We start from the raw sequence: 27356 nt of genomic DNA, 5'->3' as shown, positions 1-27356 counted from the left end.
GGGCCAACAGCCACTTGGTTTGTTTACAACCCGCCAGCGGACGCATTGGCCATAATCACGTTTTTGGAGAATATACATAACTTTAATCGTTTTAGTTGTGTAATCGGACCAAGCGTCCTTCGCAATGTAAATTAATTGCTGCTAAGATATAAAAACACAGGTGATCAACAACAGATATTCATTTCGGTCGAAATGGTCGAGTTTGTTTGCCGTTATGTTCAATTAACCTGCATATTTCTTGGTTTATAAATGAGGCCTTTATTTATAAATGTCTTACTTTATTATTTCATGTATGTATAATTTAATTATGTATTTACTTATTTGGAGTATTTATTGTTGATTTACTTGTTTGAATGAATCAATGGGAACTGTGTTAATCTCTGATTAAACGTAGTCAAGACTGCAATGCGTGTCATGTGGTTTATATTTTCCAAATGATTGTCAATAAAGTTGTTCGCCTTTTGAAACATCATGGCGGCGTACACGGCCACCAGAGCCGTCAGATACTCAATATTCGTATGTCGAAGAGACACTTTTCTGACCTTAAAGAAAGTGTGCCGACTGTCAGCCATTTACTCAGGAAACGGTGCGTGTCTTTCCGTTATATTGTAGTTCAATAGTATTCAGGTTGTGGAAGATCTCGTGTATTAAAACATGATTTCTTCTTCGGTAACTACATCGCACGTAACCTTTGGATCACCCTTTACTGTGGTGCCTTCTTTTTCCGATCACGGGTGCATTGCATCTAACGGTAATTTATCAAGGTATGTTTGTGAGCTCTGTGTAAGGATTAACAGATAATGTTTTTGCTGTAATGCTTCAAGGTTACGCTAGTTGGAGGACCTGCAGTTCCTCCGCATCATCCTGCTCCTCTGAGTCTCCAGCAGCAGTTACGTGTGCCTTCAGTGGGCACTATAGTCGCCTAGTTCAGTGTGGCTCCCTGAAGAAAGATGCTCAGCAAACACACGTTGTCCAGCAGCTGTCTCAGCTGCAGCTCAACCTGGAGAACTACAGTAACAGCATCTACTTGAACTCTAACGATGATAACAATGAGCTTTCAAAAGATGTTAAAGACAGCCACATTACAACAGCTCAACACAGAGGTGGTGGATCTGCTGCTAAGGTAAAGGAGTTATGGTTATGACGGCCATGTCTACGATGCATCATAAACATGCTGATAATGCTTTGAATTTAATGTCATAAGTGGGCATTGTTTGCTTTAGTTAAGGTGAAGAATATCATTAAATCTAAGCAAGGACAACACACAATGTAGTTCAATTCATTTTTAGTTAATTTAAAGCTAACAATGTCTACTGTGAGTAACATATAATCACACTGTAATGCATTATAATCACTTTATTTAAGTCTGTAGACTTGTTTAATTGTCCCTGTGATTTAGATTATGCATTATTGGTAGATATTTGACATGGTCTGGTAATAACAACTGATCAGACCACACCAGAGACCTACCAGCAATGACATGAAGCAAACAGCTCCCTGATGCGACACTCGGATTTAGCCCAAATTAATTAGCAATAAGGAGCTTGATGCAACATAAACTAACAAAACATTTTTAACACACCTCCAATTCTGCCAGGTGCATGAAAAACATAAACTCAATAGAGATACAGGAGAACATTCCTGCCCACTGCAATAAGACTGTACAATAAATCACCTCTGGCCAGATCCTCCTTGAATTGAACATCAATAAACCTTACAGCGCTGCCACTTTATACTTTAGATACACTGTATACACTTTCATTTGTATTTTATTTTTTTACATTTTCGTTATTATTTAAATTGTTAAATGTAATATGCCCTGCTATTTTATTTTAATTGTATTGTTTGCTGCTGCTTCCAGAAATCTCTCCCTGGGGATGAATAAAGTAATATCTAATCTAATACTCTGTATTAGTTAATGTGGGAGAGAGAGTATTTGCATGTTAATTTAGCAGATTACACCAATCAATACAAGATCACCAAGCATAAATATTCAAGATTATAACTTTCCAAAAACAATCCAAACTCAACTATAATCACCTTTTGCAGAGGTTTAACTGTATGGAATGGTCTTCATCAGTGGGTGGAGTTTGGTCAGTATTCACAGAGATGCATCTGTTGATACGTTGATACTGTTGGTGACAGCTACTGGACCTGTATGTCAACAGATCCAACTTTGTGACAATTGAGCAAACTCAAGCCCCTCATAAAGACCATGTGATGTGGTTGAAATGACGACAAAAAGCCTGTAAGTAGACCTACTATTTTTTCTGTTAGTTAATTGCATGCTCTCGACTATTGCAGTGTCTGTAATCATTACCCCATTCACCCTTTCACTATTCTCTCCTTACACTCAATAGAAGTAGTCACTTGAGATTTTGGGCAGTTCATTGATATTTGGCATTGTTTGAACATAAAGCAAAAAGTAGTGTACACGCTGTCGAGACATCCTTTTCTTCCTTTGTGGGATTTTTGAGGATTATTCATTCTGACACAATAAAATGTTGGCAAGTGAAAATATTGGACACTAAAGGTAGAAAACAGTAAGTGATTACAATATGTTTACAATTAGCACCACAGCATCAATCTGTTTCAAGTCCTTTACAGTGTGACATCTGGACTCTCTGTCATAAAGTCTCATTGCCGTCTCACACGTGACAGGCCTTCACAGAGTCTACTGCACTGTACTCCAGTTGTATCACTGATGGTGGCCATGGGGCTCAGGTCAAAGAGAGGGTAGGGGTCTGGGAAGTGTATTGTGCATGAGAAGTTTGGAACGGCGTAATGTAGGGGGCTGTTGTTGTTTTTAGGTCAGGGGAGCTGACTGTCTAGTATTTGGTGGTGGGAGTTGTTTTGTTGGTTGGCTGGCACAGACAAATAGGGTTAGGCAGAGATTTTGGAAGGCAGCAGGGCAAGACCTCCCGCTGGGCCCGTCCCGGCACTCCTCTCAGTCTCTCACCATCTCCATGCAGTAATGAGGGGATCCCCATTGTCTGGGCCATTCTTGTCCTTTTTGCTTTTGATGCGGGACAAATACTTTGGTGTTAGGCTATCAACACCACCGCCCCCCTCTCCACTTGCACCTTATTTCTTGCTCTGTCTCTCTCACACACACACACACACACACACACACACACACACACACACACACACACACACACACATGCACACTGACTAGAGGACTTATGTAATGAATCTGGTTTGAATCAGGTCATACCCCTGTCCTTTTGGTGTCTGTTCTCTCGTTGGAAGTTCGGCCATTGTCTTCACTAACTGACCAAGTCTGTGAGGAGAGTCCAATTGACTTAATATTGACCCAATGTGGCGTGGTTTTGCGGATGGTTGGCTAACAATGGGCCATTGTTTCGAGGGAGCCACTCTCTGTAAGTCAGACCTTCATCATCCTCCTGTACACTGGAGGTCTCGAGCAGGACAGTTGAACCACTTAGACCTGACATAGACTCCTACAATCACGTCCTTCTTCGTGAGAGACATGACGTCTCTGGCTGTAGATAAACATCTTCAAACGCTGAAGTTATTTGAAAGCCAAAGTGACCATGTCCTGCATGTGAACTTTCCACTCATGTGCCAGTCTATATCCTCCTCCAGGAGGTGAGACAAGGCCACCGAGCTCAGCTCGACAGAGTGGCTGTGGGACAGCCTTGTCCTTCTCCACTCTTCCGTGGCAGAATGGCTTCCAGCCACCAATGACAATTACCCCGCCATGCCAGAGGGCATCTTGGGAAGTCAGGGAGAAGTCACACACTGTTATGCCAGAGCAGACAGGAAAGGCTTGTTGCTCTTCCAGTATTTGGAGGGATGGAGGGGATTGAGGGGAGGAGTGGGGAGAGGGTAGAGAGAGAGGATGGGTAACAAGTTTGTTTTTTTCATTTGGTTTTCAATTGGCCATTGTCGGCGACTCAGCATCAACCAGAGTCAAGTGCTCCTTGTGCAGTGGACACTGCGTACCCTCTCCATAAAATAGTTGCTTAATTCAATTTTCAGAGGACCAACCTTTCTATTTAGTGCTTAGCTCATTCCAAAGCTATTTGGTGTTGCCCGGTTACAGAGATGGACAATCCTCAACCACACTGTTGTTAGACCCTGTATTAACCATCTTTAATTTGTCCTCCGATATACAAATAATAACTACATGTCATGATTAAACTGATGACATATTTGTTTCCATGGCTTCGAGATATTTGGCTTTACTTGATATTCTCAGCTTGGTCACACAGAAGACGTTTTCTTTTTAAGTAAGGACCTTTTGATGATAGGAGGCAGGCAGCACAATGACTTCCAGCATCACCTCAATGCAACAGTACCGTATCACAATTAGCAGCGCTAAACAGGCTGCACAGACAAGTCCACTCCATCTTGTATGGAGCCTCATCCAGTCCTCTCCGTTTTGTCTGACAAATCCCCCCATTGTTCCTCTGATGATACTTTTCTTTCGTGGGAACCCTGGCTTGTCTTGTTGATTAGATCCCCTTTGTCTTCTTCCCCTGCAGTGGGCTAGTCTGGAGAATGTGAAACCTCACACTGTAGTGGTGGCTTAATGCCTCAGCATACTTTGTGTATTAAACGATGGATCAGTCTTCTATGTTAATGAATATAACGAAGTTTATGTAGGTCACCCGCTAAAGTGTTTTGTGCTTTTTTTTAATGAATCAGTAATTCATTTTGAATAACCCTTGTGATGTATGGTTAACTGCTGTGCATTATGGTTTATGATGACAAGCAGCTGTTAAAAGATGTGATGTAAAACAATACTTTACATCCTGATTTACCTCTTTCTCCCCAAAGGAGGAAACCTCTCCACCACCACCACCCAAAGGCTTCTACATCTATGGCGATGTTGGTAGGATCACTAAATATATATTACCGTGGCGTTTCCTATGGTGCTAAAAGAAGTCAGAACTTTTTCTTTAATCCCTCTCAGGCACAGGGAAGACAATGCTCATGGACATGTTTTATTCCCATGTGGCAAACACTTGTAAAAAGAGAGTCCACTTCAATGGCTTCATGTTGGACATCCACAAAAGTAAGTATTATCCTCCCACTCCACCGTGTTAGCTGCTGAAGATTTGCTGGCTTGACTCTATGGAAGTTAATGACTCCTCGTGCGCTGGAGATCCTATATTTATATCTCTGTTTGTCCTGGAGCCCTCCTGCTAATTGTCTACCATTATGCATACAGGTGAAATTACCGCTTTATTCAGTATTGTCATTGGGTTTGGGTTGCCGATGCAGGTGTGCTTTAAGATGTGCCTGACGTTTGTGTACTGCTTCTAGGGATCCATCGGAGGAAACAAAGCCTGCCAAAACGAAAGCTCGGGAAAATGTTCACCTATGACCCCATATCACTGGTTGCCATGGAGATCAGCAATGAAACCTGCCTGTTGTGTTTTGATGAGTTTCAGGTGAGCGAGTTTCTCACTGTGCGTGTGTGTGTGTGTGTGAGTGCATGCATTTGAGTGTGCTTTGTGTATGTGTGTGTATTTGAGTGCGTTTTTGTGTGTGTGTTCTTAAAACCAGCTTGAACATTAGTTGCAAGTTGCAAACATACAGGACTGTCTCAGGAAATTAGAATATTGTGATAAAGTTCTTTATTTTCTGTAATGCAATAAAAAAAACAAAAATGTCATGCATTCTGGATTCATTACAAATCAACTGAAATATTGCAAGCCTTTTATTCTTTTAATATTGCTGATTATGGCTTACAGCTTAAGAAAACTCTAAAATCCTATCTCATAAAATTTGAATATTTCCTCAGACCAAGTTAAAAAAAGATTTATAACAGCAAAACAAAATCAAACATTTGAAAATGTGTTTCCAGGTGTTTCGAGTTAATTAGACGATTCAAGTGATTTGTTTAATACCCTACTAGTATACTTTTTCATGATATTCTAATATTTAGAGATAGGATATTTGAGTTTTCTTAAGCTGTAAACCATAATCAGCAATATTAAAAGAATAAAAGGCTTGCAATATTTCAGTTGATTTGTAATGAATCCAGAATGCATGACATTTTTGTTTTTTTAATTGCATTACAGAAAATAAAGAACTTTATCACAATATTCTAATTTTCTGAGACAGTCCTGTATATCAACTGGTTACATTTGATTAAACAGTACTACTTTGACACTAGCACTAAGTAATATGTGACACTGGTAAATATACTGCTATGCAACTCTATATAAAAATGTTATGCTGATGCGTAGGATTGTTATAGTAATAGCTGGGATGATTACATAAATACCATAGTCCTCTAAATGTGCCAAATACTACGTCATGGAGCAAATTGTGTGTATGGGATGGATAATATCTTATGGTATTTTAAAGGATTAAACAATGAGAATTCCCAAACGACCATGATGCTGAACAATATTCACATTTAAAGATGAATATGTCAAATAATGTTCCAGATAAGTAGACAATCATGTTGAAGTAATTATCTGTACATTATACCGAGGGGAAAGGCGTGCCAACAGCCGATATGTTTTAGATAAGAACCCAAAACAAAACCAGAATCAGGAGAAAGCCACAGGAATTGAGATGGGCGAATACTATTAACAGATCAGATCATTTTTTATTCTGAGAAGAAAGAAACAGAGGGATATTTTACAGTTCTGCTTTTTTTGTGGGTCGTAGTAACTCCTTTATAGTTTCCCTTCTTTCTTGCATATATAAAAAATATGTTCACTCTTTGTATTCTGAGTTAAGAACTGAGTAATCAATCTTTAAGAAACTATTCACGTTTAAATAAAGCAAGTATCTTTCCTATCTGAACAACTGCATGCTCGATACCCCCACAAAAACAGGACTGGGGACACCTAGTGGCCTTTTTGAATATAACATAATTGTAAATGACTTCCAGTAGCAAAGAAACATACTCACTCCTTTAGTATGTAGTCAAATAGTGATTCACTCATACAGTAGCAGTAAATACACGAGGAATGTCACATGTATATGTATATAACATTTCCTTGTCATTACGTTGAAACTGCAGCAGTTAGTTGAGTCAATGATCTGCTCCTGTTTCTTGTTTATGCACTCCCACTGTTAGTTTGCACCCAAACCATAAAAACCAAGTCACCCATAGTTTATGAAAGCTGTATTTACAGAAGTGAAAGGCACTGTCAGCCATTGGTGCTGCAGAACTTCTCTTTATTTTAGTCTCTGGTGTCAAAGGAGAGAGCCACTACTGAAGCTCTCTGTATTCTCCGTAAGGTAGATAGTCATTCGCAAGTAGAGAAGGATGTGTGCTTTTGTCTTCATCATTACCAGCCAAACACATCTGTTAGCTGCACAATGCTCTTCCTCTTACTGATATCATTACAGTTAATGCCAGCAGGTCAAAGGTCAAAGAAGGTGCGCTGTCTCTAATCACTCTCGATGCATCTGTGAGGATCAAGAGCTGCTCCTTTCATCCACCCGTCTTTCACATTTTAAACTGCGCTGCTGTTTGTGCATTCTCATTGATTTGTTTTGTTTGCTGTCGCCAGCTTTGCTGTTTTCGCGCGTCGACTGTTGCTATCGGTGAATGGAGGGGAAACAAGCAGACATGTGCACTTTGTTTGTGATGCATAAACAAGAGGTTGCGAGGTTGGGAGAGTTGGGGTGGGTGGGTGGGTGTGTGTGGGGGGGACTTTATACCAATCAGCATCCTCCTCCACTCAGCCATGCAAATGAGGCTCTGGGTATCAGTCGCACTCTCCCGCTTCCTTAAGTGAGTGGAGCTAGAAAGCGACTGGCGGCGGCGGGTCAGATGGATCTTATCCTCTTAAATGCTAATGACATTTCTCCATTCTCTTCATTAGCGCCGTGCCATTATCAGTAATTTGTAGCCCCCCTCCCTCCTTTTCGAGCCCCCACCCAGCTCCCCTAATGAATACTCGCCATTGAGAGGTCCGAGATGGAAAGATGGGCAGAGAGCGAGGAAGTAAGACGAAGAGTGAGAAGAAAACGCTTGAGCGTCATTGTCTCAGGGCCTCAGTCACTGTGCAGCCTCTGTGAAATTACTCATAGGTTGTGTACATAAAGAGGTGTAACATCAAAAGAGTGTGCCTCGCTGTAAACTGACAGCTTGAGTAATTGGATGCTCATTTAAATATCGGCATTGGCTGACGGAGATTGCACCATTATTTTTGTGTTCACAAGTGCTACATCAGTCCCCTCCACCTTTCTCATTCTGTGGGTACCCATTCTCTTTCCCTCTCCTCCGACTCATTCAGCAATCAATATTGCCCCTCATACTATGCCCATGTTGAGGGCACATGAATAAACAAATCCAGGTTGTATAAAAGGTCATTTTTAAATGATTCTTTTGAAATGAAAATAAAATCCTGCGGTCGTAGGAAATGGGGGCCCCTTCACAGACACACAGAGCCTTGGCTTTCTGTTGATTCTCATTACCCACACACACAATCACTCACACACACACACACACACACACACACACACACTAATTTGATGCCCCTAGCCACCTCTCCTTAGTGAAATCAAGGCTTTAACACAAATGTTAATCAAGTATTGGCAAGGGCAGTGGGGCTAATATACAAAAGCAGAAGACTCTCCAGAGTATCAAAAGAGACATATGCTGTGGGTATGGCCATCAGAAGTACCTGTTATATACAGGAAAGTAGGTAAGAGGGAGTAGGAGGAGAGGGCAGGACAGAAGTCTTCCTTTTAGTCAAGACTTCACAGTCCTTAAAAGGTTTCATGTCTTTTCTTTCAGATAAAAGCCAAGTAACTTTAAATGTATCTCAATTCCTTTGAAATGTGACATTCTGTGAAATGTTTCTCCTCTTTCTACTTTCTAAGGGAAGGCCACTTAGTTTATTAACATTGGAAGAACACTTTATATATTTAAAATACAGGACAATTGGTATGAGACTGGCGACTGTGAGCGCCAATATAAATAATGATATTCTTTTAAATATTATACATTGCACATGCTGCTTTGACTACTGTGCAAACGAACACCAGAGGTGAAAGAGATGGTAGAAAACGAACCAAAGGTGAGAGCACTGGATCACAACTAGAAAGGTCAGAACTCTTCATTTTGTGGCCAACGTCCTTACTTCAGTGTTGTCATTGAGCGTTTCTCATTGTGGACTCATGGAAATCATGTCGATGAAAAAGGCAGTGGACAGATGAATTGTACTTATGTATGATAGTCTTGTGTAGTTCATACAGCACACACCTTTGAATGGTCGTTGGGATAGATGCTTTGTCTGCCATCGTGACCCCGATCCGGATTCACATCGCTCCATTTTCACCACTTTTCTTCTTGTTTTCTTGCGTTCAGTCATTCTAACGTCTGCTCAGTTGATTATCTCGGGCCGCTGCCTGGCCTCAGCTACTTGTCCTCGGCAGAAAGCCCCTACGTGACCATTTGCAGTCAGTTCAAGGGGTGTCTGTGTGTGTGTACGCGCATGTGTGCGTGCGTGTGAGAATGGCCATGACCAGACACAAAGGATTGAATGAGCACACCTGAATGACCCTAATCAACATGGAGTGTTGATAGCATGGTGTAACCTCAGACACACACACACACATACAGTATGTGCTGTGGCTAGAAAAGGTCAATTATACAGTTCATGAATGTCTCTCTTCTTCTCTGGTTCTGTTCTTCAGGTGACTGACATTGCTGATGCCATGATCCTGAAACAGCTGTTTGAGACGCTGTTCAAGACCGGAGTGGTGGTCGTGGCCACCTCCAACCGACCCCCTGATGGTACGACCTTTTTATGTGTGTTTTTAGCTCCTGTTTATTAATTATATTCTTGTTACCGAACACATAGTTTCGTGAACAGGTAAGATGCTTGAGTACAACATTGCCGGCATTATGTCGTAGCACTCTTTTTGTGTAGTAGTAAAAGTGAAGAAGCATCTTTCGTAACAAAATCTACCACAGCAGTAACAAATATTACATTCTACTCATATAATATATTTACATAATGGTGCAGAATTAGTAAAAGTAAAAAGTAATTCAATCACGACATATCTGAATATGTTTTTCCTTGCTCTTTCCTTGCTCTCTTACTAACAAATAAGTTAGTTTAAAACTAAATCATCTCAAATTGTTTGAAATAATAATATTAACATCCAAATATGACACAATGGTGTATGGATTGCATCACTTTTGCATGGAGATATCTAACTCACCACAGCCATATTCATACTGAATGTGAACAAATGGTGACTTAGACATTCACTTTTTCTTTTCTTTTTTAATCAGGATTGTCTTTGCCGAAAATTTAAACCTATTAAATTGTAGCTGCAACACATTTTTTCCGGTGTAAAGTGAAAAAGATTGATGAGTTGTGAAAGTACTCATTTCAGCCTCAAACAATTATAATCAAATACATCACTTAATCTCTGTTTCCCCCAAATATTTGTGCACATACCTATTCATCCAGATGTTATCTGAAGTGGTTTCTTGATTTACAGTAAATCAGTTCATTGTGTGACTTGTAAATCATAATAGTTTTAATGATGCATGGGGAAATGTTAGAGGAGTGTTTTCCAATGAGCAACTGCTTACCGTCCCTGGTGTACGCGTTTACCACTTCAACACAAACCAACTCTGTGGTCTATGAACAAGTTCACTCAGGCAGCGAGGCATTGTCAATCCAGAAGTGCAGCCGGAACGGCGGACCTCGCCGAGGCCGAACTGCTTCTGTATATAATGGTTGTTTCCTTGGCCCATGTTACACCCTTCTGCCAATGTTCATAGAAATCAGGCCCATAGTTTTTTTGTAATCTTACTTACAAACAAGCAAATGTAATGAATTAATAACCTTCTTTGAGGAGGTAACCATGCCTGAGCCCTGAAGGTCCTCTTAACGACGTCATACACCATCTTCCTGCAGCTGAAATAGCAAGTAATATTCCTGGAACATCAACGTTTGCCTCATCTCCTCTTGAACCGGCACATTATTCACCTACTTTGCATACATCTACATTATTCACTGAATGTTTGCTTAATACTTTCATCCAAAAGTGCTTGGCTCGGGCAAGGCTCAATTTTGCTTTACAAGACCACGCCACCTACTTCCTGTTAACGGCAAACAAGCAGAAGAAAAGGCGGGAAACATTCTAAACGGCTCTCACTTTGAGAGACACGGCAACAACCTTTAAACAAGCTTTGATGTTGCATTTACTGCCAGTGGAGTAAGGTTGGAGGAAGAATGAGCAAGGCGGCGATCAAGGTGGAGATAAATGCACGATGTGCTATCTGACGTCTTTCTTTCTCGGGGAAGACGTTGATGTCTCAGTCTTGAGTGGGTAGGAAGTGGATGGCAGCAAGATGGCTCTCATAGACAAAGACGCTGTCTCTGATATTTACTAGCTATTAAGAACAAAGCGCCAAACCATGCAAACTTGATAGAGAGGCTACTCGGTATTAATTACACGGTTAATGGAACACTGAAAGCCATAAGAGACAACTGGACATGAAAGGCATACATTTTCCATCTTTATTGATGTGGAGATCCTGGTATCAAACAGCTCTAGATGTGTGTGGAGGGAATATTTAGAAAAAGGGTTTTGTTAGAATGGCTAAAGTAGCATTTTATTGTTTTTAATACACTGAAGGAGTTTAATGAGATTGAGGAGGGTTAGATGGCTAAATGGTGTGTTTTTTCGAGTGGAACACTCAGTGCAGTGGATCACATGACATTTACATTCAAGGACTGGAGTCCATTCAATTATGTATTCATTTAATAGGTAGTAAGGGTCCTTGTCAGCAGCATATACAGTATTTATGGCAATAAACTGTACAATATCACTAAATAGTCTTTTGAAATGAAAAATAGTTAGCACCTGGAATGATTTATTACACTTTTCAAAGCTTAAACCCTTTGCTCTCTTAAATAAATGGTTTGCCATTTTGAAAATATGCTTTTTTTTCCCTACACTTTGTACCTCACACATGGTGTGAGAGACTCTGATTCTCATGTCTGTCCTCTCTCTCTTCCGTCTCTCCCCTCTCAAGAAGTGAAACTCTTAATCTTCATCGCCGCTGCTTCACAATGAGCTCGTTTTCACACCACTAGAACAAAAAGCTAATATTAAGGCATGACTCGTGGTGAAAATTGAACTGGAAAACATTGATTTGTATCTTTACCAATGTCACACATTAAAACAATATTTATATTTTTGTATCTGTTGAAAAAAATAAAGGAGAGCATGTGGCTTTGTATGGTGGACTATTTTTTTGAAATTCACTGTTCCCGGCCAATAAATAGTCCAGGACACGAACCCCTTTAATTAAAACCACACCTGGTCAATTTAACACTTTGGCGTGTGTGCTGATTAACACGCAATTTAAAACATGTTAAATCGTGAATTTAGAGGTGCTGTAAGCTTTGTAGCCTATACCTGTACCATTTCCACATGTGTTCAGTGTTCATGCTAAGCTAACTGTTCTCTGTCTCCAGCTTCCTATTTACTGTACAGACATCAGAGGGGTCTCCTGAAAAAGCTCTCGCCAAGAAGGCAAACCAGGTTTTGTCTCAAAGTATTGAACTATTCATTTGCAACAGTCATGTCTCATAGACGGCACAGTCCATCACAGTATAGGAGTTATTTAGCGAGTGCGTCGGGTCCAAGGCTACTGTAATAAGCTTAAACCCAAACATCAACATCAACTGCTTGTTTACGTTCGCAGCTGGAGAAAGCTTAAGCCTCGCCATGTGTCTGTGGGTGTGGGTGTGTGTCTTTGTCCGTGTTGTGTGTGTGTGAATCCCTATCTGTTTTATCTGTCTATCAGGGATGCTACTTCAGATGTAATTTGTTCCAGCCGAGCTAATTGAAACATCTATTCAGAGAGCTGCTGTGGACATTGTCCGCGCTGAAAAGGCGACAGTCCTTTCTCTCGCCACCATTGTTTGGGAATGTAATGAATTTTATGTTGCTGCCGCTGCCGGTAGACAAATCCATTTTTCTCTCCTGGTCCCAGTCCTTTTGTCGTGCCTCCCCACCCATCCTTCAGTTCATCAAAACCCACTTTATCTGCCAATCTGCGGCGAGGGAATGACATTATTAGGAGGCTAAACAGCAGCTCTAATACAAGCCCTCCCTCCTCTTTTAGATCTGTACAAAAACGGACTTCAGAGGGACACCTTCCTACCTTTCATCGACGTGCTAAAGGTAGAGACAAAGTCATCCCTCTCTCTTGTCTTGTTAATTAATTCATTTGTTACTCACAAACACACATACACACGCTTGCATGTGCGATTCATCCCTCTGTGTCTGTCTTGTTTTGCAAGTTGCCCTTTAGTGGTTTGATGTTTTCTGCTTCCTGGATGCCTCGCACAGTGTCACAAAGCTGTCTTTGATCATGCCAGGGCACGGTGAAAGACTCGCAGAGAGAAAGGTAGAGGGAGATGGAAAGAGTGTGAGTGAGCCCAGGTAATGTGAATGAGAGACGGGCGAGATGAGCTGAGTGACTGACCCAGACTGCTTGCATTTCAAAAGTAAAGGGGGGGGTGGGGGGGGGGTGGTGGTGGGAGTGCTGGGCGAGAGGAGAGGAGCCATGCGGTGGTTAGCATTTCCAGCGAAAAAATCTACTTTGCAAATGAAGCAGGTAGCACCATTATGCTGCCTGCATCTCAGATGATCGTTGATGTGTTTGGAGTGATCATGATCATAAATAATTGCATAATAATCTATTGTCATGCATTTTGCAACAGCGGAGGGCAGCATTCTTGCATCTTTTATTGGTGTTTAGTCTAAATAGTAATGGCAAGCAATATCCAACTATAGTGTACCAGGCCAACAAATGTACTGGTTATTCTTCTATTATTCATAAGGAAAAAAGGCAGACACCATTGAAGGTAATGGATAATGTTTTCTCAACAACGGTCTGACTGAATTACACTCACAGCCAATATAATGTAGCAGTCACTCTTGTGAGTGAAGTTCTAAAAAACACCACTAAAAGTGCTACTTGAATTTTATGGCTTAATGAGGAAAACTGTTTTTAAGTTCTCACACACAACAGAAACCAACATATTTATCTCAACACTGGTATTAAAATTGTATAAATAAAATGATTATAGTCCTACCAATACATGTCGTCATATTCGTACTTATCATTGATATGTAAAAAAATATGTAAAGCAACATTCTTATAGAAATCAACCAACAGACTAGGCTCAACGCTAGGTTTAGCATAGCATCACATCTGAGTAGATGTGGGTACATCTGGTAAGAATAATGGTTGATCTGCTTTGCCAGTTTCACGGTCATCAGAGCTCCAACGTATCTTCCAACGCACGCACATGGACACACGTGAATGCACCACAACCGGGGAGGCCTTAAAGTCACCATGCTCCCCACCCACTCTCCCGGCAGCACCCTTGCCCTCTCTAATCCACCCTCATCAAGGTCCTGAATGCCTGTTGGTCCCTCTGTGCCCCGCACTACCTCCTCTCTTTCAGGGTTCCATGTTCCCCTTTATGAGGCCATCTGGTTTTCGGGGTCGGGTTTTTTTTCCGAGGGTGTCCGGCGTTTTCTGTGGCGGACTGTTCTGTGAAGTCAAAGCGTGTTTTAGCGGGGTCACGCTGCTAACTAGCTGACCCTTGATAGATTGAATTAATGCTTGCAAGGCCCGATGGTGCGGGTCCTCCTCCCCGATGCAGCCCGCTCTCGTATGTGCGTGCCTGAGTGTGTTTCTATAGCGGGAGAGGGAGTGAATGAGGGTGTTAAAAAGTAAAAAATAGCCTCTGACCTCTCCGCCCTATCACCTGATCTGGAGTGTTGGAGGTTAATCCATCACCTCTTTCCGCCTGGGTTGACAACTTTATTTAACTATTGACTTCTGATTAGTTGGGACCCCCTTTACCCTCAACTCCCCCCCCCCCCCAAGTTATCCAGTTTCCTTATCTTAGAAATAAGAAATCATCAATTCACTATATCATTTACAAAGTTTCGAGACCCACTTGCCAGACATGTAAAAGAATATACCTTCCCTGATCCTAGAAGTCTCTGACTGCTTATCGATTTTTATGTTTTCCAGTTTTTCCATAATATGTCTTGTCCTTTTAGTGTCTCTGTAAACTACATCAGAAAAACCTATTCAGTTGTTAAGGCTTCTTTTTCTTTGTAGCCATGGCAAAGCTCAGAGTTCTGAAAAATACAGGGTTTAAGGGCTTTTTTTTTAATGGATACTGCCAGTATTGTAACTAAGACACTCTTTCACTCTCACAAACTGTCCTCCCTCTCCACTCCAATTCTCATCGCCCATCCTCTCTCTAGCACTCCATCCCCGCTCTTTATTCTATTACTACCCTGCTCTGCTCGCTGGCTTTACTTACCCAAGGTCAGGTCTCTGTATTTTGGTAGCAAAATAGTGACTTTACAATGCTACCGAGGAGAGGAAAACATGACAACAACCCTGAGGCAACTTTGAGTATCTCTGTGTTTCCAGCTGTTTTTAACCCTTCTTTTGATCCACTCTCCTCTTTTTTGTGTGCGCCATTGTTAATAATTGATGTGTGCTGTGCAGTTGCTGATGAGAGTAAAATAAATAAATGAATAGAAAAGGAATGATGGAGAAAGGAAAAATTGAGGCTGTGGTCCTCCAACGAAGACCTTGGTGAGAAGGTCTGCCCGTGAAGAGCCGGCAGCCTGCCAGTTCAAATCAAATGGATGTTGATAGTTGATGACTCTCATTGTCTTCCAGAGCATTTAATGGCAGGGCAGTGCCACTCACCGTATGCCTCGAGGGCGTACCTCACTTCTTTCATATTAGTGTCTCGCTTCTACAAAACTGAACAATTAATAAAAGGACACATCTTTTTTTTTTTCCTCCTTTTGAACACAAGGAATTAATTCTGTCCCTGTATTTATCGCCTCATTTTGAATCGATCCAATTTCCTGCTGCCTAACTGATGTTTTCTGCTGTTTTATTATAAGTGTGTGCACGTGTTTGATCCAGCATGCACGCACACAGGTGCATTATTCTGTCTCGTATGTGTTCATTTGTAATTCAGGCCACCTGCAATCTGAAGGCAATGCTTAATTCCCAAATGTCGCCGTCACTTAACTTCATTAACATGTATATTTAAAACCATTTCTACACTTGTTGTGCGCTCAGCCTCTTTTAGATTATTGATCAACCCGCTCGCCTCTTGATGTTCTACTTGTTTTCACATTTGTAACATCATGAAGCTAAAAGGCGAACATTATTTAGATGTTATGAATTAAAAGAGATTATCTTTTTATGAAGATATGGTTACTTTTTTTCTCTTGGTGATATTCGTGCTCACATGAGGCAACATAACTTTGGATGGTAGAAAAGTCAATTACATGAAATGAATAATAGTGGCAGACTAAAACACAAATAGATAAAATGGAAAGAAATAGATACAAATTAATCGGATTCAAAGTGTAGATTATTAGATAGTGTAGTGTAGATAGTTCACTTAATTAGCAGAGTTAATTAAGTGAACTAACTAATAACTAATTTAACAGAGTTAATTAAGTGAGATGTGAAATTAACTTCACACGCTTCACTAGATAGAAGATGTGTCACTCTGTTGGAGTTGCACAGAGTACAGACATCATCCTGCAGAGAGCACACAAACCCGCCATTAATAAAACAGAATTCATGCTAAGTAGTGACACGGGAAGCGACCTACCACCGCCAACGTTTGTCTGGTTAACCAGTGAAAGCGACAGTATTATCATTATTAAATTAAATTAATAAAACTTCCCCTGGATGCTCTCTCCAAACTAGTACTGCGGCTACAAAAAGAGCGTGGGTCAAGTCGCCGGGTCCTCATTTGATCCTTCAAAATAAAAACCAGATCAAAGCAGTTTGATGCACCTCGTAACGCTTTTTAAAAACAATAGGTGTACATTATAAACGTGTGGGCTTGAAGAGTTTTAAAATTAAAAAGATGTGGAGGTGCTCATATTATTAGCCGCTAATTTAACTATTTCTGACAGGTCTGTTGGCAGTTTAGTTGCATTGTGGGTAATGTAGGCGGCAGGTTATTTTGAGGTGGAAGAAGACAGTGTGGAATAAAAGAGATAATATCTATAGTATTGTGTGTGTGTGTGTGTGTGTGTGTGTGTGTGTGTGTGTGTGTGTGTGTGTGTGTGTGTGTGTGTGTGTGTGTGTGTGTGTGTGTGTGTGTGTGTGTGTGTGTGTGTGTGTGTGTGTGTGTGTGTGTGTGTGTGTGTGGGGGCTTCCAACACACAGAGCCTCTGTTGGCCAGGTGCAGGTAGCACAGACTCGGTTTTGGGCCTCATCAGAGCTCGAGAGTGGTTGAGGGTGGGGGGTCCAGTGGGGTCCTGGATCACGAAAGGTGGGGCCTCCAACTCAAAAGATGTTTCCCCAAGAGGAGCAGCCGAGGCAGGGGGAGGTTGTGAGAACGACCCCTCAGAACAAACCATCGCTGGCCCAAGGCGGTCACACCTTAAGGGAATAGATCATTAGGTGTAATTAGGGTGTTCATATTGTCACGTACCCCCCCCCCCCCCGCCCAAGAATGAATCAAATCACCAGATACACCCCCCACCCTACCACACACACATAAACGCACACACACACACACACACACAGCAGCTCCCCCGTGACTGAAAACACTTTGATGTCAGAAGAGTCGTCCAGAACTTGCCAGCATAAAGGCAGTGTTTTAAGCTTTCTCTCTTTTCTCCCCCGTCTCTCTCCCCCCCCCCCCTCTCTCTCTCGACCCCTCCATCCCTTCCTCCCTCTTTTCTTCTGTCCCTCCACACAAGGCTGTAAGACACACATGGTTGAATGGACGACAACCTTTCCCCTCCTCCCCTCTCCCTCTCTCTTCCCCCTTCGTCTCTTTTTCAGCCTTCCCACCCCACATTTCTTTGAGGCCTGGTCAATTCTCTGGGCCAAACAAAAAAAGCATCAAATGTTTTCTGCTGCTGGGTAATGAGGGAGTGGACCTCATCAGGGCCCAATAGTCAGCTATCCTTGGCTTTTGTTGCAGCTCAATAGCACCGCGCTCTTTGAAAAACTCAAAAGCAACTTTTTGAGGAGTAAAGGAGAGAGAAAGATATGGCGTTGAGGGAGCAGGCGCAGAGGGGAGGCAGCGACCAACAACAAAAAAGCCACTCTGTTTTTATGCTAAACGGCTGTCCAGAGAGAGCAGTGGACAGCCTGGACAATGCCATGATTGGAGCTACATGTGTTTGGATGACTTTCTTCTAAAGAGACTCTGATTCTCATGTCTGTCATCGCTCTCTTCAGTCTCTCCCCTCTTGTGTCCGTGAGTTTGTGAATGCACCCGAGCAAGTAGTGAAACTCTTAATTTGCTGCTTCCGTGCTGCTTCTTTGTAGGTCGGCGACATAATGAGCTCGTTTTCACACCACTAGTACACAAAGCTAACATTAAGGCATGACTCATGGGGAAAATTAAACTAGAAACTGGTGATTGAGCTCTTTACCAATTTAATCTGTGAAGTTAATTAAGAATATAATTAAGAAATGCTCCTCACAAATGCCCATGGGGACAAATACAGATTACTTGTTTTTTCCAGCCAACAGTTCAAAAGCAAAATATATTCAATTTGCTATAAAAATATTCCAGATACTTTTGAGAAGCAAAAACAAGTAAATTGTAAAAACGTCTACTGCAGTTGTCCCATTGAGTACAGTAACATTTCATTTTGGGGCATTTTTAATTGTTAAAGGCAATTTGTAAATTATAAAATAGCTGTTTATCAACTCATCAATTAATCCTGTCACCGTTCAAAATGAATACATAATGTGACTACAGATCAACGTTATTATTTATTTGAGACAATGGTGAGATGGAAAAGTCTTTGTCGAACGCCAAAAGTCATTTGCAAAGGAAGGTCAGAGATGCTGTCGCATGTTAAAGGAATTGGTCATTTGGCCATTGTAATATAAAAACAGAACCACTATGCAAACTAACACTTTGCCTCATGCATATCACAGTATTTAAACATTAATAGTATCCATACTATTTTGTTTATGATGCATGTATGTAATTTAGTCTAAGTGAACATGCCGAGTGATGTTTAGATTGTAGGTATTGTCGACTATATATGAATGTATATATACATGTATGTGTATATATATATATGTATATTTATATATATATACATATGTATATATATATGTATGTGTATATATACATGTATCTACATATATGTATATATGTATGTATATTTGTATACATGTATGTATATATGTATATATATATGTATGTATATATATACATATATATGTATATATATGTATATATATACATATATATATGTATATCAGCTTCTTGTTGTCCAGCTATACAGAACAAGCTGGAGAGGGAGATGAGACTGTGAAGAAGTGACTGACGAGGATGTGAGTCTGTGAGAGGCTTGTGATGGCGGAGGGGGGAGACCACAATGTGTAGGCGGATGAAATCTTGGAGGAGTGAGAACTTGACAATCCCCTCAAGATGGATAATCAAGTAATGACCCGCGAGGCCTCAGCCTTATCTGATTATAAATAACCAATGGAATCATCACCACTGATTGTGTTTCCATTCCTCCCTTCTTCCCTCTCTCTTGTTTGTACCCCGCTTCTCCGTCAAGCAAAATGCATCAGCCGCCTTTACGGCAGGAAGAGACGGTTCATAAAGGGAGGGAGTGGACGATGGCAGGAGAAAAGACAAACCGAGACTCTAATGATGTGGCGGCGATGGTGACATATTTTTTTTTCTCTTTTTTCCCATTTTGGAGGGACTATTTACCCGTTGGTGGGGTCACAGTAGGTTGATGAAATGACACCTCCCTTTTGTGCTTGGGGGAGGGCGAGTTTGTCAGGTTGTTATTAAGCCTGATTCAGCCAATTGGCTCAGAGTGGGAACCCCGTTTGTGTGAGCGGACATGGAGATAAAAAGTTGACAGCGGAGAAGAATAGAGTATTTCCGTCCCCTTGCTTTGTGATGATTACTAATTATCCTGCAGCTTAAGGGGGCCAATGGTAGAAATTCACTGATTTCATAATTTCCCCGAGCTGTCGTTGAATACTCAGTCAGCCGGCAATGGCTTGGATGGGATGATATGCAATTCCTTTCTTTTCTTTGATAGAATGGTGGAGATGATGATTATAGTTTGTGGTGCACTCCCTGACATGAATCCTGTTGACGTTTTACACTATCTGGAAAAGTTTGAACTCTGCATTACAAGTTCAACCCTGCTGTAACACACTTGAATCGCTGCAGGAACAATAGATCAGCTCTATAAACCATGAAGTGTCTCAAAACCCCGGCGCTGTCAGAGCAGAGAAAGATGTCTCCTGCCTTCTGTGTTGCACTGCTGGTGAATTTGTTCACTTGTTTCTTATTTGCTCTTCGTCACGTCCGCAAACTCTGTTATCTCCAATGATTTTATCTCATCTGCATTAAACATTCGTAAACTGTACTGCTTCTGGAAATACTCTGGAAAAATGACTCCGCAGCCGACAATAGTCCCTGACAAATGTATTTTATTATATACACTACCGTTCAAAAGTTTGGGTTCATCCAGACAATTTTGTGTCTTCCATGAAAACTCACTTTTATTTATCAAATGAATTGAAAATTGAATAGAAAATATAATCAAGACATTGACAAGGTTAGAAATAATGATTAATATTTGAAGTATTAATTTTGTTCTTCAAACTTCAAGCTCAAAGGAAGGCCAGTTGAATAGCTTATATCACGAGCATAACTGTTTTCAGCTGTGCTAACATAATTGCACAAGGGTTTTCTAATCAGATATTAGTCTTCTAAGGCGATTAGCAAACACAATGTACCATTAGAACACTGGAGTGATAGTTGATGGAAATGGGCCTCTATACACCTCTGGAGATATTTCATTAGAAACCAGACGTTTCCACCTAGAATAGTCATTTACCACATTAACAATGTATCGTGTGTATTTTTTATTAATGTTATCTTTATTGAAAAAACAGTGCTTTTCTTTGAAAAATAAAGACATTTCTAAGTGACCCCAAACTTTTGAACGGTAGTGTATATTTGAGTTTAGTAACAAATACAATGTGCAGCTGTTTTAGGAAATGATTTAGCCTTCTTTATAAATGAGACCACAGTAAATATTTGGGATCTGTTTTTCAAGATTTCTTTCTTCAGTGGGAACCAATGGGTTTACATCTGAGTACCACAGGCGAAGTATTGAGGAACTACAAACACATTGTTGGTTTGGGTCTTTTCAACAGACAAAAATAAAAAAATCGACTATTTCCATGAATACAGCAGAATGTGTGGAATATAAACAATCTTGACGCAAATAATAAGCTGTAGCTCAAATGAAATAAACAAATATTATTTATCATTTAAAGAAAATACAACCTACTCTTAAAATAAAAACGCAAACTATACAACAAGTGTGTCAGTGTATTGTAAAATGTCTAATTTCTGTTTAGGTTATAAAAGCAAAATGTAACCCTTCGGTTCTGCTTTCCCACTATATTACAAAGACAGACTTCCAGTGTTGCTTTGAAACATAAACTAGCATTCTTTTAACATTTGACCATTGACAGACTTTTGATTCGTCCTACTGTATGTTGTGTGTTTGTTTTCATGTTTGTGTGCGTGTGCAGGAGTATTGCCACCCCATCTGCCTGGACTCTGGGATCGACTACAGGAGGCTGGATAAGACTGCAGCAGGGAAACTCTACCACCTGTGAGACACACACACTCACACTAATAATGGTCACATGTGTTCTGCAGTCCAGCTCGGCCCCAAGGCTGTGCAGTGGTCTGCTAAAGAGTCAACATTAACCTGCATCCACAGCATGCGCACATTCACATACACACACGCAGGAAATGTTTTTGCACATCCTCGAGATGGATTTTTATTTTTTTGAAGGACAGAAAGAGAAGGCAAACAGATGGATAAATGGGGAGAAACAGACTGGCAGATTTATAAAGACACACATTACCATGAGAGATCCATGAAAAGAAGGAAAGAGGAATCAATAGAATATGAGAAAATGGTAGAGCTTTAAAAGCTAGTTTTATATTTTCATCATTACATATACGCTGTTAGGAACACACACACACACGCAGAAAAAAACGGTATGAATAAGACTGCTGTTGCTCATCGCTGTATTGGAGCTTTCAAGTGCTTTCGTCTTTTCACTGTATGTAAATAGAGCACAACACACACTTTTACATCGTGTTAAAACACAAGCACAGACACAAACACGCACACTTTACAATCTCATTAGGCATGCATTCACAGGCTAATGCACAGGTTTAGAGCCTAACATCCTATTTTTTACCGATGGAGTGAAAAGCTAAGTACCCACCCTCCGGTGCACTCCTTTCTGCCATCGTTTGATGTGGCCACTTCAACATTATTAATTTCAGATCCTATTTTGTCTTCTTGTTTTGTTCCCGTGTGTCTCGTTCAGCACAGGGGAGCCCGGTGCGGAGGCCTCCTTGGACGCGCTGTTTGAGGAGCTGGCTTTAACTCAAAAACTTGGTAAGAAAGTTAAAGGGGAAAACCAACTTTATATGATGCTGTATGCCCTCTGTGAATAACGTAATCTGATGCCGCATGATAAGACTTTTGGCATAGACCTTGTTGAGTCATAGTAGACAAATAGCATAATCCAATAAAGTAATATAAAGTGATCTTTTTAAGGTTTTGAAACATGAGCAGCTGTTCAATAAAGTTGGTGCAATTTGGTTTATTTGTGCAACAGAGAGTTGAAATTAACAGGATTTTACTTCTGTTGCATACGCTTGATTCATTTGTGACTCGATTAATTTTTTGTGTAATGAGTCAACAGTAAATGTGATGATATAATCTGTATGATATGAGGATCAGTCATATTTTTAGGTGTATGTTTCCATAGTTACGGGCCCTCGGTTGCTCCGAGTTCTGGGCAGAGACGTGACTCTGAAGAAGACCTGTGGCTCCACTGCTGACTGTAGTTTTGATGAGCTGTGTGGCAGAGTGAGTGTTTTATCCTGGTTTGTTTTGCCCTTTACTTCTGTAATTATAAAACAAAACAGATGTAGCGTATTTAGTTCCATATATCATCTTTCTCAACGTGTTTCGAACAAACATAAGAAAAAGACAACATACATGATTAGCGACAATAAAAGTAGATTCACAATGCAGGAAGGGAGCACAGATTGCATGTACGCACACACACGCACACACACAGTTCATTCTCCCACACAAGATCCACTAGCCACTAATCAAAACTGCTCAAATTCAAAGCACTTCTCTTACCTCTTTATTATTCTGTTTCTGGCTGCCTTTGTGTACTTATTGTCCAAACCAATGCTCTCAAACTGAATCATCTTCCCTCAATCTCAGTCCTATTTTCTGCTCAATGTCAAAAAGCAGTCTATTGAAGATTTAGTGAATAGTTGAGCCGGTTGTGCCTCAAATAAAGCAGTGTGGTACAGCAGTGTGTGTAAAGTATTTTGCCTAAAGGACAGCGGTGAGCTTTTGCAGGCATCTAAGCTTCAAGGTTTCCTCTTCCATCTGACTATATACTGTCTGTTGGCATGTCCACTTTAATTTTGAGAGCATTCATCCTGAATGGCAAAGAACCAAGGACAGGGACTGAACATCAGCCTGAGCCTTTTGCACAAGGTGCCCCATCATACTACTGACGTTTTTGTAGTGTGTGTGCTTTGTATGTGTTTACGTGGGTGCTCACTGCTGTGCATGTGTGCTATACTAAAACTATTTACTCTCTGTAATGTGCTGTAGTTTAGAAGCTCATGTAACATGCTCACTTGTTTTGCAGCCTCTGGGGGCCAGTGACTACCTGGAAATGGCACGGCTCTTTGACACTGTATTCATTCGCCATGTTCCCATTCTGACATTGGCGCTGAAGGACCAGGCCAGACGCTTCACCACCCTCATAGACAACTTTTACGACAACAAGGTACTTCAGCCAATGGAAAAACTGAAATTGGGTTTAAAATAGATAAAAAGCAATGAATCCTATCACAAATGCAATAATTGCATAAAGATTTGAAGCTCAAAAAAAGGTAGTGTAGCAGCAATTTTCTGTTCTATATTATTCTGTGCGCAATGATCAAGATGGTGCCTCGGTGTTGCGTTCTCTGCAAATGAACCCAGCTCACTGTACCGTCAAACCAGTGGCAGCCAGTAGGGCTCATGAAAATTACATCAAACAATCAGCACTGGTGCCCCCCAGGGATGTGTGCTCTCCCCACTGCTGTTTTCCCTCTACACCCACGACTCCACATGAGGAGATGGTCGGCTGAACAGCCGGCCCTGTGGGGCGATCAGAACAACGTGGAGCTGAACACTCTGAACACTGTGGTGATGACAGTCAAGGAGAGTTACAAGAGGAGATATGTCATATCATTGAAGTGTAACACACATGCTGTAAAGTCTCACTAGCTGGCACACAACCAATCCCAAAAAGTTGAGGCTGTGTGCAACCAAAGAGCACCTGAGCAGACACCATCCCTTTTATTTCTAGCGCCGTCTGCTGTAACCAGCTCCAGTTCTACTGTGCATGCTATAGCCCACAGCTCAAGATCTTGTCCCAGCCTTTTTTCGATAGCCTTGCCAGTATCAGAAAATGAGCTGGTAACAGCACTACAGGCACTTTACACTCTGAACACAACCTGTATGAACATCTCCCCTCTGGGAGGCACTTCAGAACCATTTACATCAAAACCACCAGACACAAGAACTTTCTCTTCTCCCAGGTCATCACATGGATGCATACATACATGCAAAGTGCGAGCCACGACACCACTCCATCTCTCGAAAATAAAGGCAGAATTATTAGTATTTTTTTTAAGTAAAGTGTTTGATGACACATGATAACAGACATTGAAAATGTAAATCCTTACATAATTCACTAGAAAAGGTCCTATTACTGCATTATATAACCACTGCATTCAGTATCGTCATAAGTCATTCGTTAGTGAGCCAATATAAAGCAAGTCATATTGTGGGACTTCCTATGAAGTGTGTGTGTGTGTGTGTGTGTGTGTGTGTGTGTGTGTGTGTGTGTGTGTGTGTGTGTGTGTGTGTGTGTGTGTGTGTGTGTGTGTGTGTGTGTGTGTGTGTGTGTGTGTGTGTGTGTGTGTGTAAAATGATGACCAGAAATATAAATACTGTCATTTTAAGGAGGTAATAAATGATTAACTGCTCATTTAATATTGATCATTTAATCATTAATAATAGAGGAAGTGACCTTCAGGAATAAAGTGGATGTTCCTGTGTCTCTTTTACTCCCCTTGGTGTCCCAGGTGAGAGTGGTGCTGCTGGCAGCTTCTCCTTTAGAAGGGCTGTTCGTCCACACTGGAGGGGACGATGAGAAGGACAGACAGCTGCTGGATGACCTGGGCCTCACCGGGGTAAAACTATAACCATATCTTTGAATAATAGTCCAGTTCACCTCATTGCAGGCTGCACTTCAATCAGAATCAAAGCCAAACCAACCAAAAGCGAGGAGGCGTTAAGAGAAGTTTTTCATCCACAACACAATTTCTCTTCACAGATACTTTTTTTTACGTTTTCATGTCAGTTTGTAAATCGGGCATTGCCGAAAAAATCTAAAATACATCTGTGCCCCCACACATTGATTCTACATGTCCAGGAATCAACAGGCAACCCTTTGCGGTCTTAATTCCGTTTCTATAACCAAATTAAGTTTCAACTTCAGTTTGATTGGAGTGTGTCCGCTGTGAACCCCGGTGTTGGCTCCTCTCTTCAGGAGGCAGCCGAGCGCCTGACGCTGTTCACAGCCGAGGAGGAGATCTTTGCCTTCCAGAGGACCGTCTCCAGACTGATGGAGATGCAAACTGAGTCATACTGGATGAAAGGAGAGCGCAGTCGCAGCAAGAAACCCATGAACACCTAACACCCACTGCTGACCGCCTGATAACCATGTAGACCTCAAGACAACTCCGTACCTCACTAACTACTCATACTACTCAAAAGAAGTTCATTAGCAGGAAAAGAAAAGACTCCGCACAGAATATATAACAAAACTCAATACCTGTTTTGGATTTGGATCCGACTTCCCTTGATCTCATGCATGCGTGTTCTACCCTTTTACTGTTTGGTCCTCTTCTAAGAGGTGTGCTCTCTCCCCCTTGTGGACTCATTTGCTTTAAGGAATATGGAAACCTCAACAACATGTGTGAACCACTAGGCAAACCAGTGCTCACTTCAGAGAGACAAAGTGTCACTTAGTTGGCTACCTCCCTCTTGTGGGCGAATGGGAGAGAGGTGAGACCATTCTCAAGCAGTTCCTCTTTTTAGAAACAATAGGTCATGTCTTTGCGGTTTCTCTATAAAATATGGTAGAAATTGTAAATGTTGTGCATGATATTATTCTGAATATTCCACCTATTAAACCCACCAGCTGTTAGATTGGCATTGATGTATTCAGCCAGATGGTTTGACTAAAGTTTCTATTTCTAACACTGCAGTAAATCACTTTGTGGACACTTACACTCACATTGTCAATGCAAATAATTGTGAGGTGGGCTCTTTAATCCAAACTGTTGAATAAGTGTTATGCAGGTGCAGAGAAGATCAACAGTCAAATCAGATTTTAAAAAGTGCACATTTAGACAAAATGCACCAACAAAACATCACTTCAGTTACAAAAAATTTGATATTTGTTTTAATGGTGAAAGGTAAGACAATTGGCATCCGAGGAGCCTCTTCTACTCTTTTTTCTGTCATAGTACATACAATAAATGCATGTTTTATATATATTTGATATTGCAAAATATTATATGATTAAAGGTCTGTCAATGTCTATGTTTTTTTATGATTCCAAACTTATGTGAAAAAGGCCACAACATTTAAGCTGTAATATAAGTGAAAGGACAACGGGTTAGCTAATTTGTTATTAGAATTTTACTAATTCTAAATGCCTTTCTAGTTTTTCATCTATAGTTACACTTATAGGGCAGATATGTTCTGTATGTTGTTGTGGACAGTATTCGTGAGTGCCTGTAGGTGGCAGCAGAGGGCAACTAATCGCTACACGTTTTGTTATTGCGTCCATGTAAGGATGAGGTCATTCTAGTGCACCATTCCAGCCTGGACCAGCCCATGACAACCACAGTGAGAACCGCGAGGAGCACCTCCAGTATCCTCACCAAGAACATTATAGAAGACGCTGTGTTTGCACTAAGCAGCTAAAGTACAAAAACCCTAAGTAAATATATAAATTCATGGGACAGTAAATGGCTTGGTGTGAGGGTCTGTGCAAGGATGCATGCCCATAATGTGTATTAAAAAACACGAGTCGGTAGCAAGGCCCCAACTCTATCCCACCATAACTCTCAATTAAAGGAAAATCAATCACGCCTTATACC

At 41.0% G+C, this 27356-nt stretch overlaps 1 protein-coding gene across 1 annotated transcript; it reads left to right on the top strand.

Moving 5' to 3' along the window:
• The first annotated feature begins 471 nt into the window (after positions 1-471).
• afg1lb (AFG1 like ATPase b) lies at positions 472-26791 on the top strand. The gene is made up of 13 exons (XM_056428788.1): positions 472-586; positions 825-1123; positions 4807-4861; positions 4943-5044; positions 5296-5423; positions 9643-9742; positions 13103-13161; positions 21608-21690; positions 22424-22494; positions 22871-22971; positions 23780-23920; positions 25269-25376; positions 25736-26791. Exons 1-13 carry the CDS (start codon positions 472-474, stop codon positions 25880-25882), a joined length of 1509 nt encoding a protein of 502 aa, XP_056284763.1. The 3' UTR covers positions 25883-26791.
• The last annotated feature ends 565 nt before the right edge of the window (positions 26792-27356 follow it).

This window comes from Pseudoliparis swirei, chromosome 12 (genome assembly GCF_029220125.1).
Source record: "Pseudoliparis swirei isolate HS2019 ecotype Mariana Trench chromosome 12, NWPU_hadal_v1, whole genome shotgun sequence".
In the NCBI taxonomy this organism is placed as follows: Eukaryota; Metazoa; Chordata; class Actinopteri; order Perciformes; family Liparidae; genus Pseudoliparis; species Pseudoliparis swirei.
The sequence above is the reverse complement of the archived record's forward strand: the minus strand, read 5'-3'. Positions and strand labels throughout refer to the sequence as shown.

Coding starts and splice junctions, on each gene's coding strand:
- afg1lb (XM_056428788.1), top strand. CDS start 472: ATGGCGGCGTACACGGCCACCAGAGCCGTCAGATACTCAATATTCGTA. Junction 5,045..5,295: donor CATGTTGGACATCCACAAAA/GTAAGTATTATC, acceptor TACTGCTTCTAG/GGATCCATCGGAGGAAACAA. Junction 23,921..25,268: donor ACAACTTTTACGACAACAAG/GTACTTCAGCCA, acceptor TTGGTGTCCCAG/GTGAGAGTGGTGCTGCTGGC.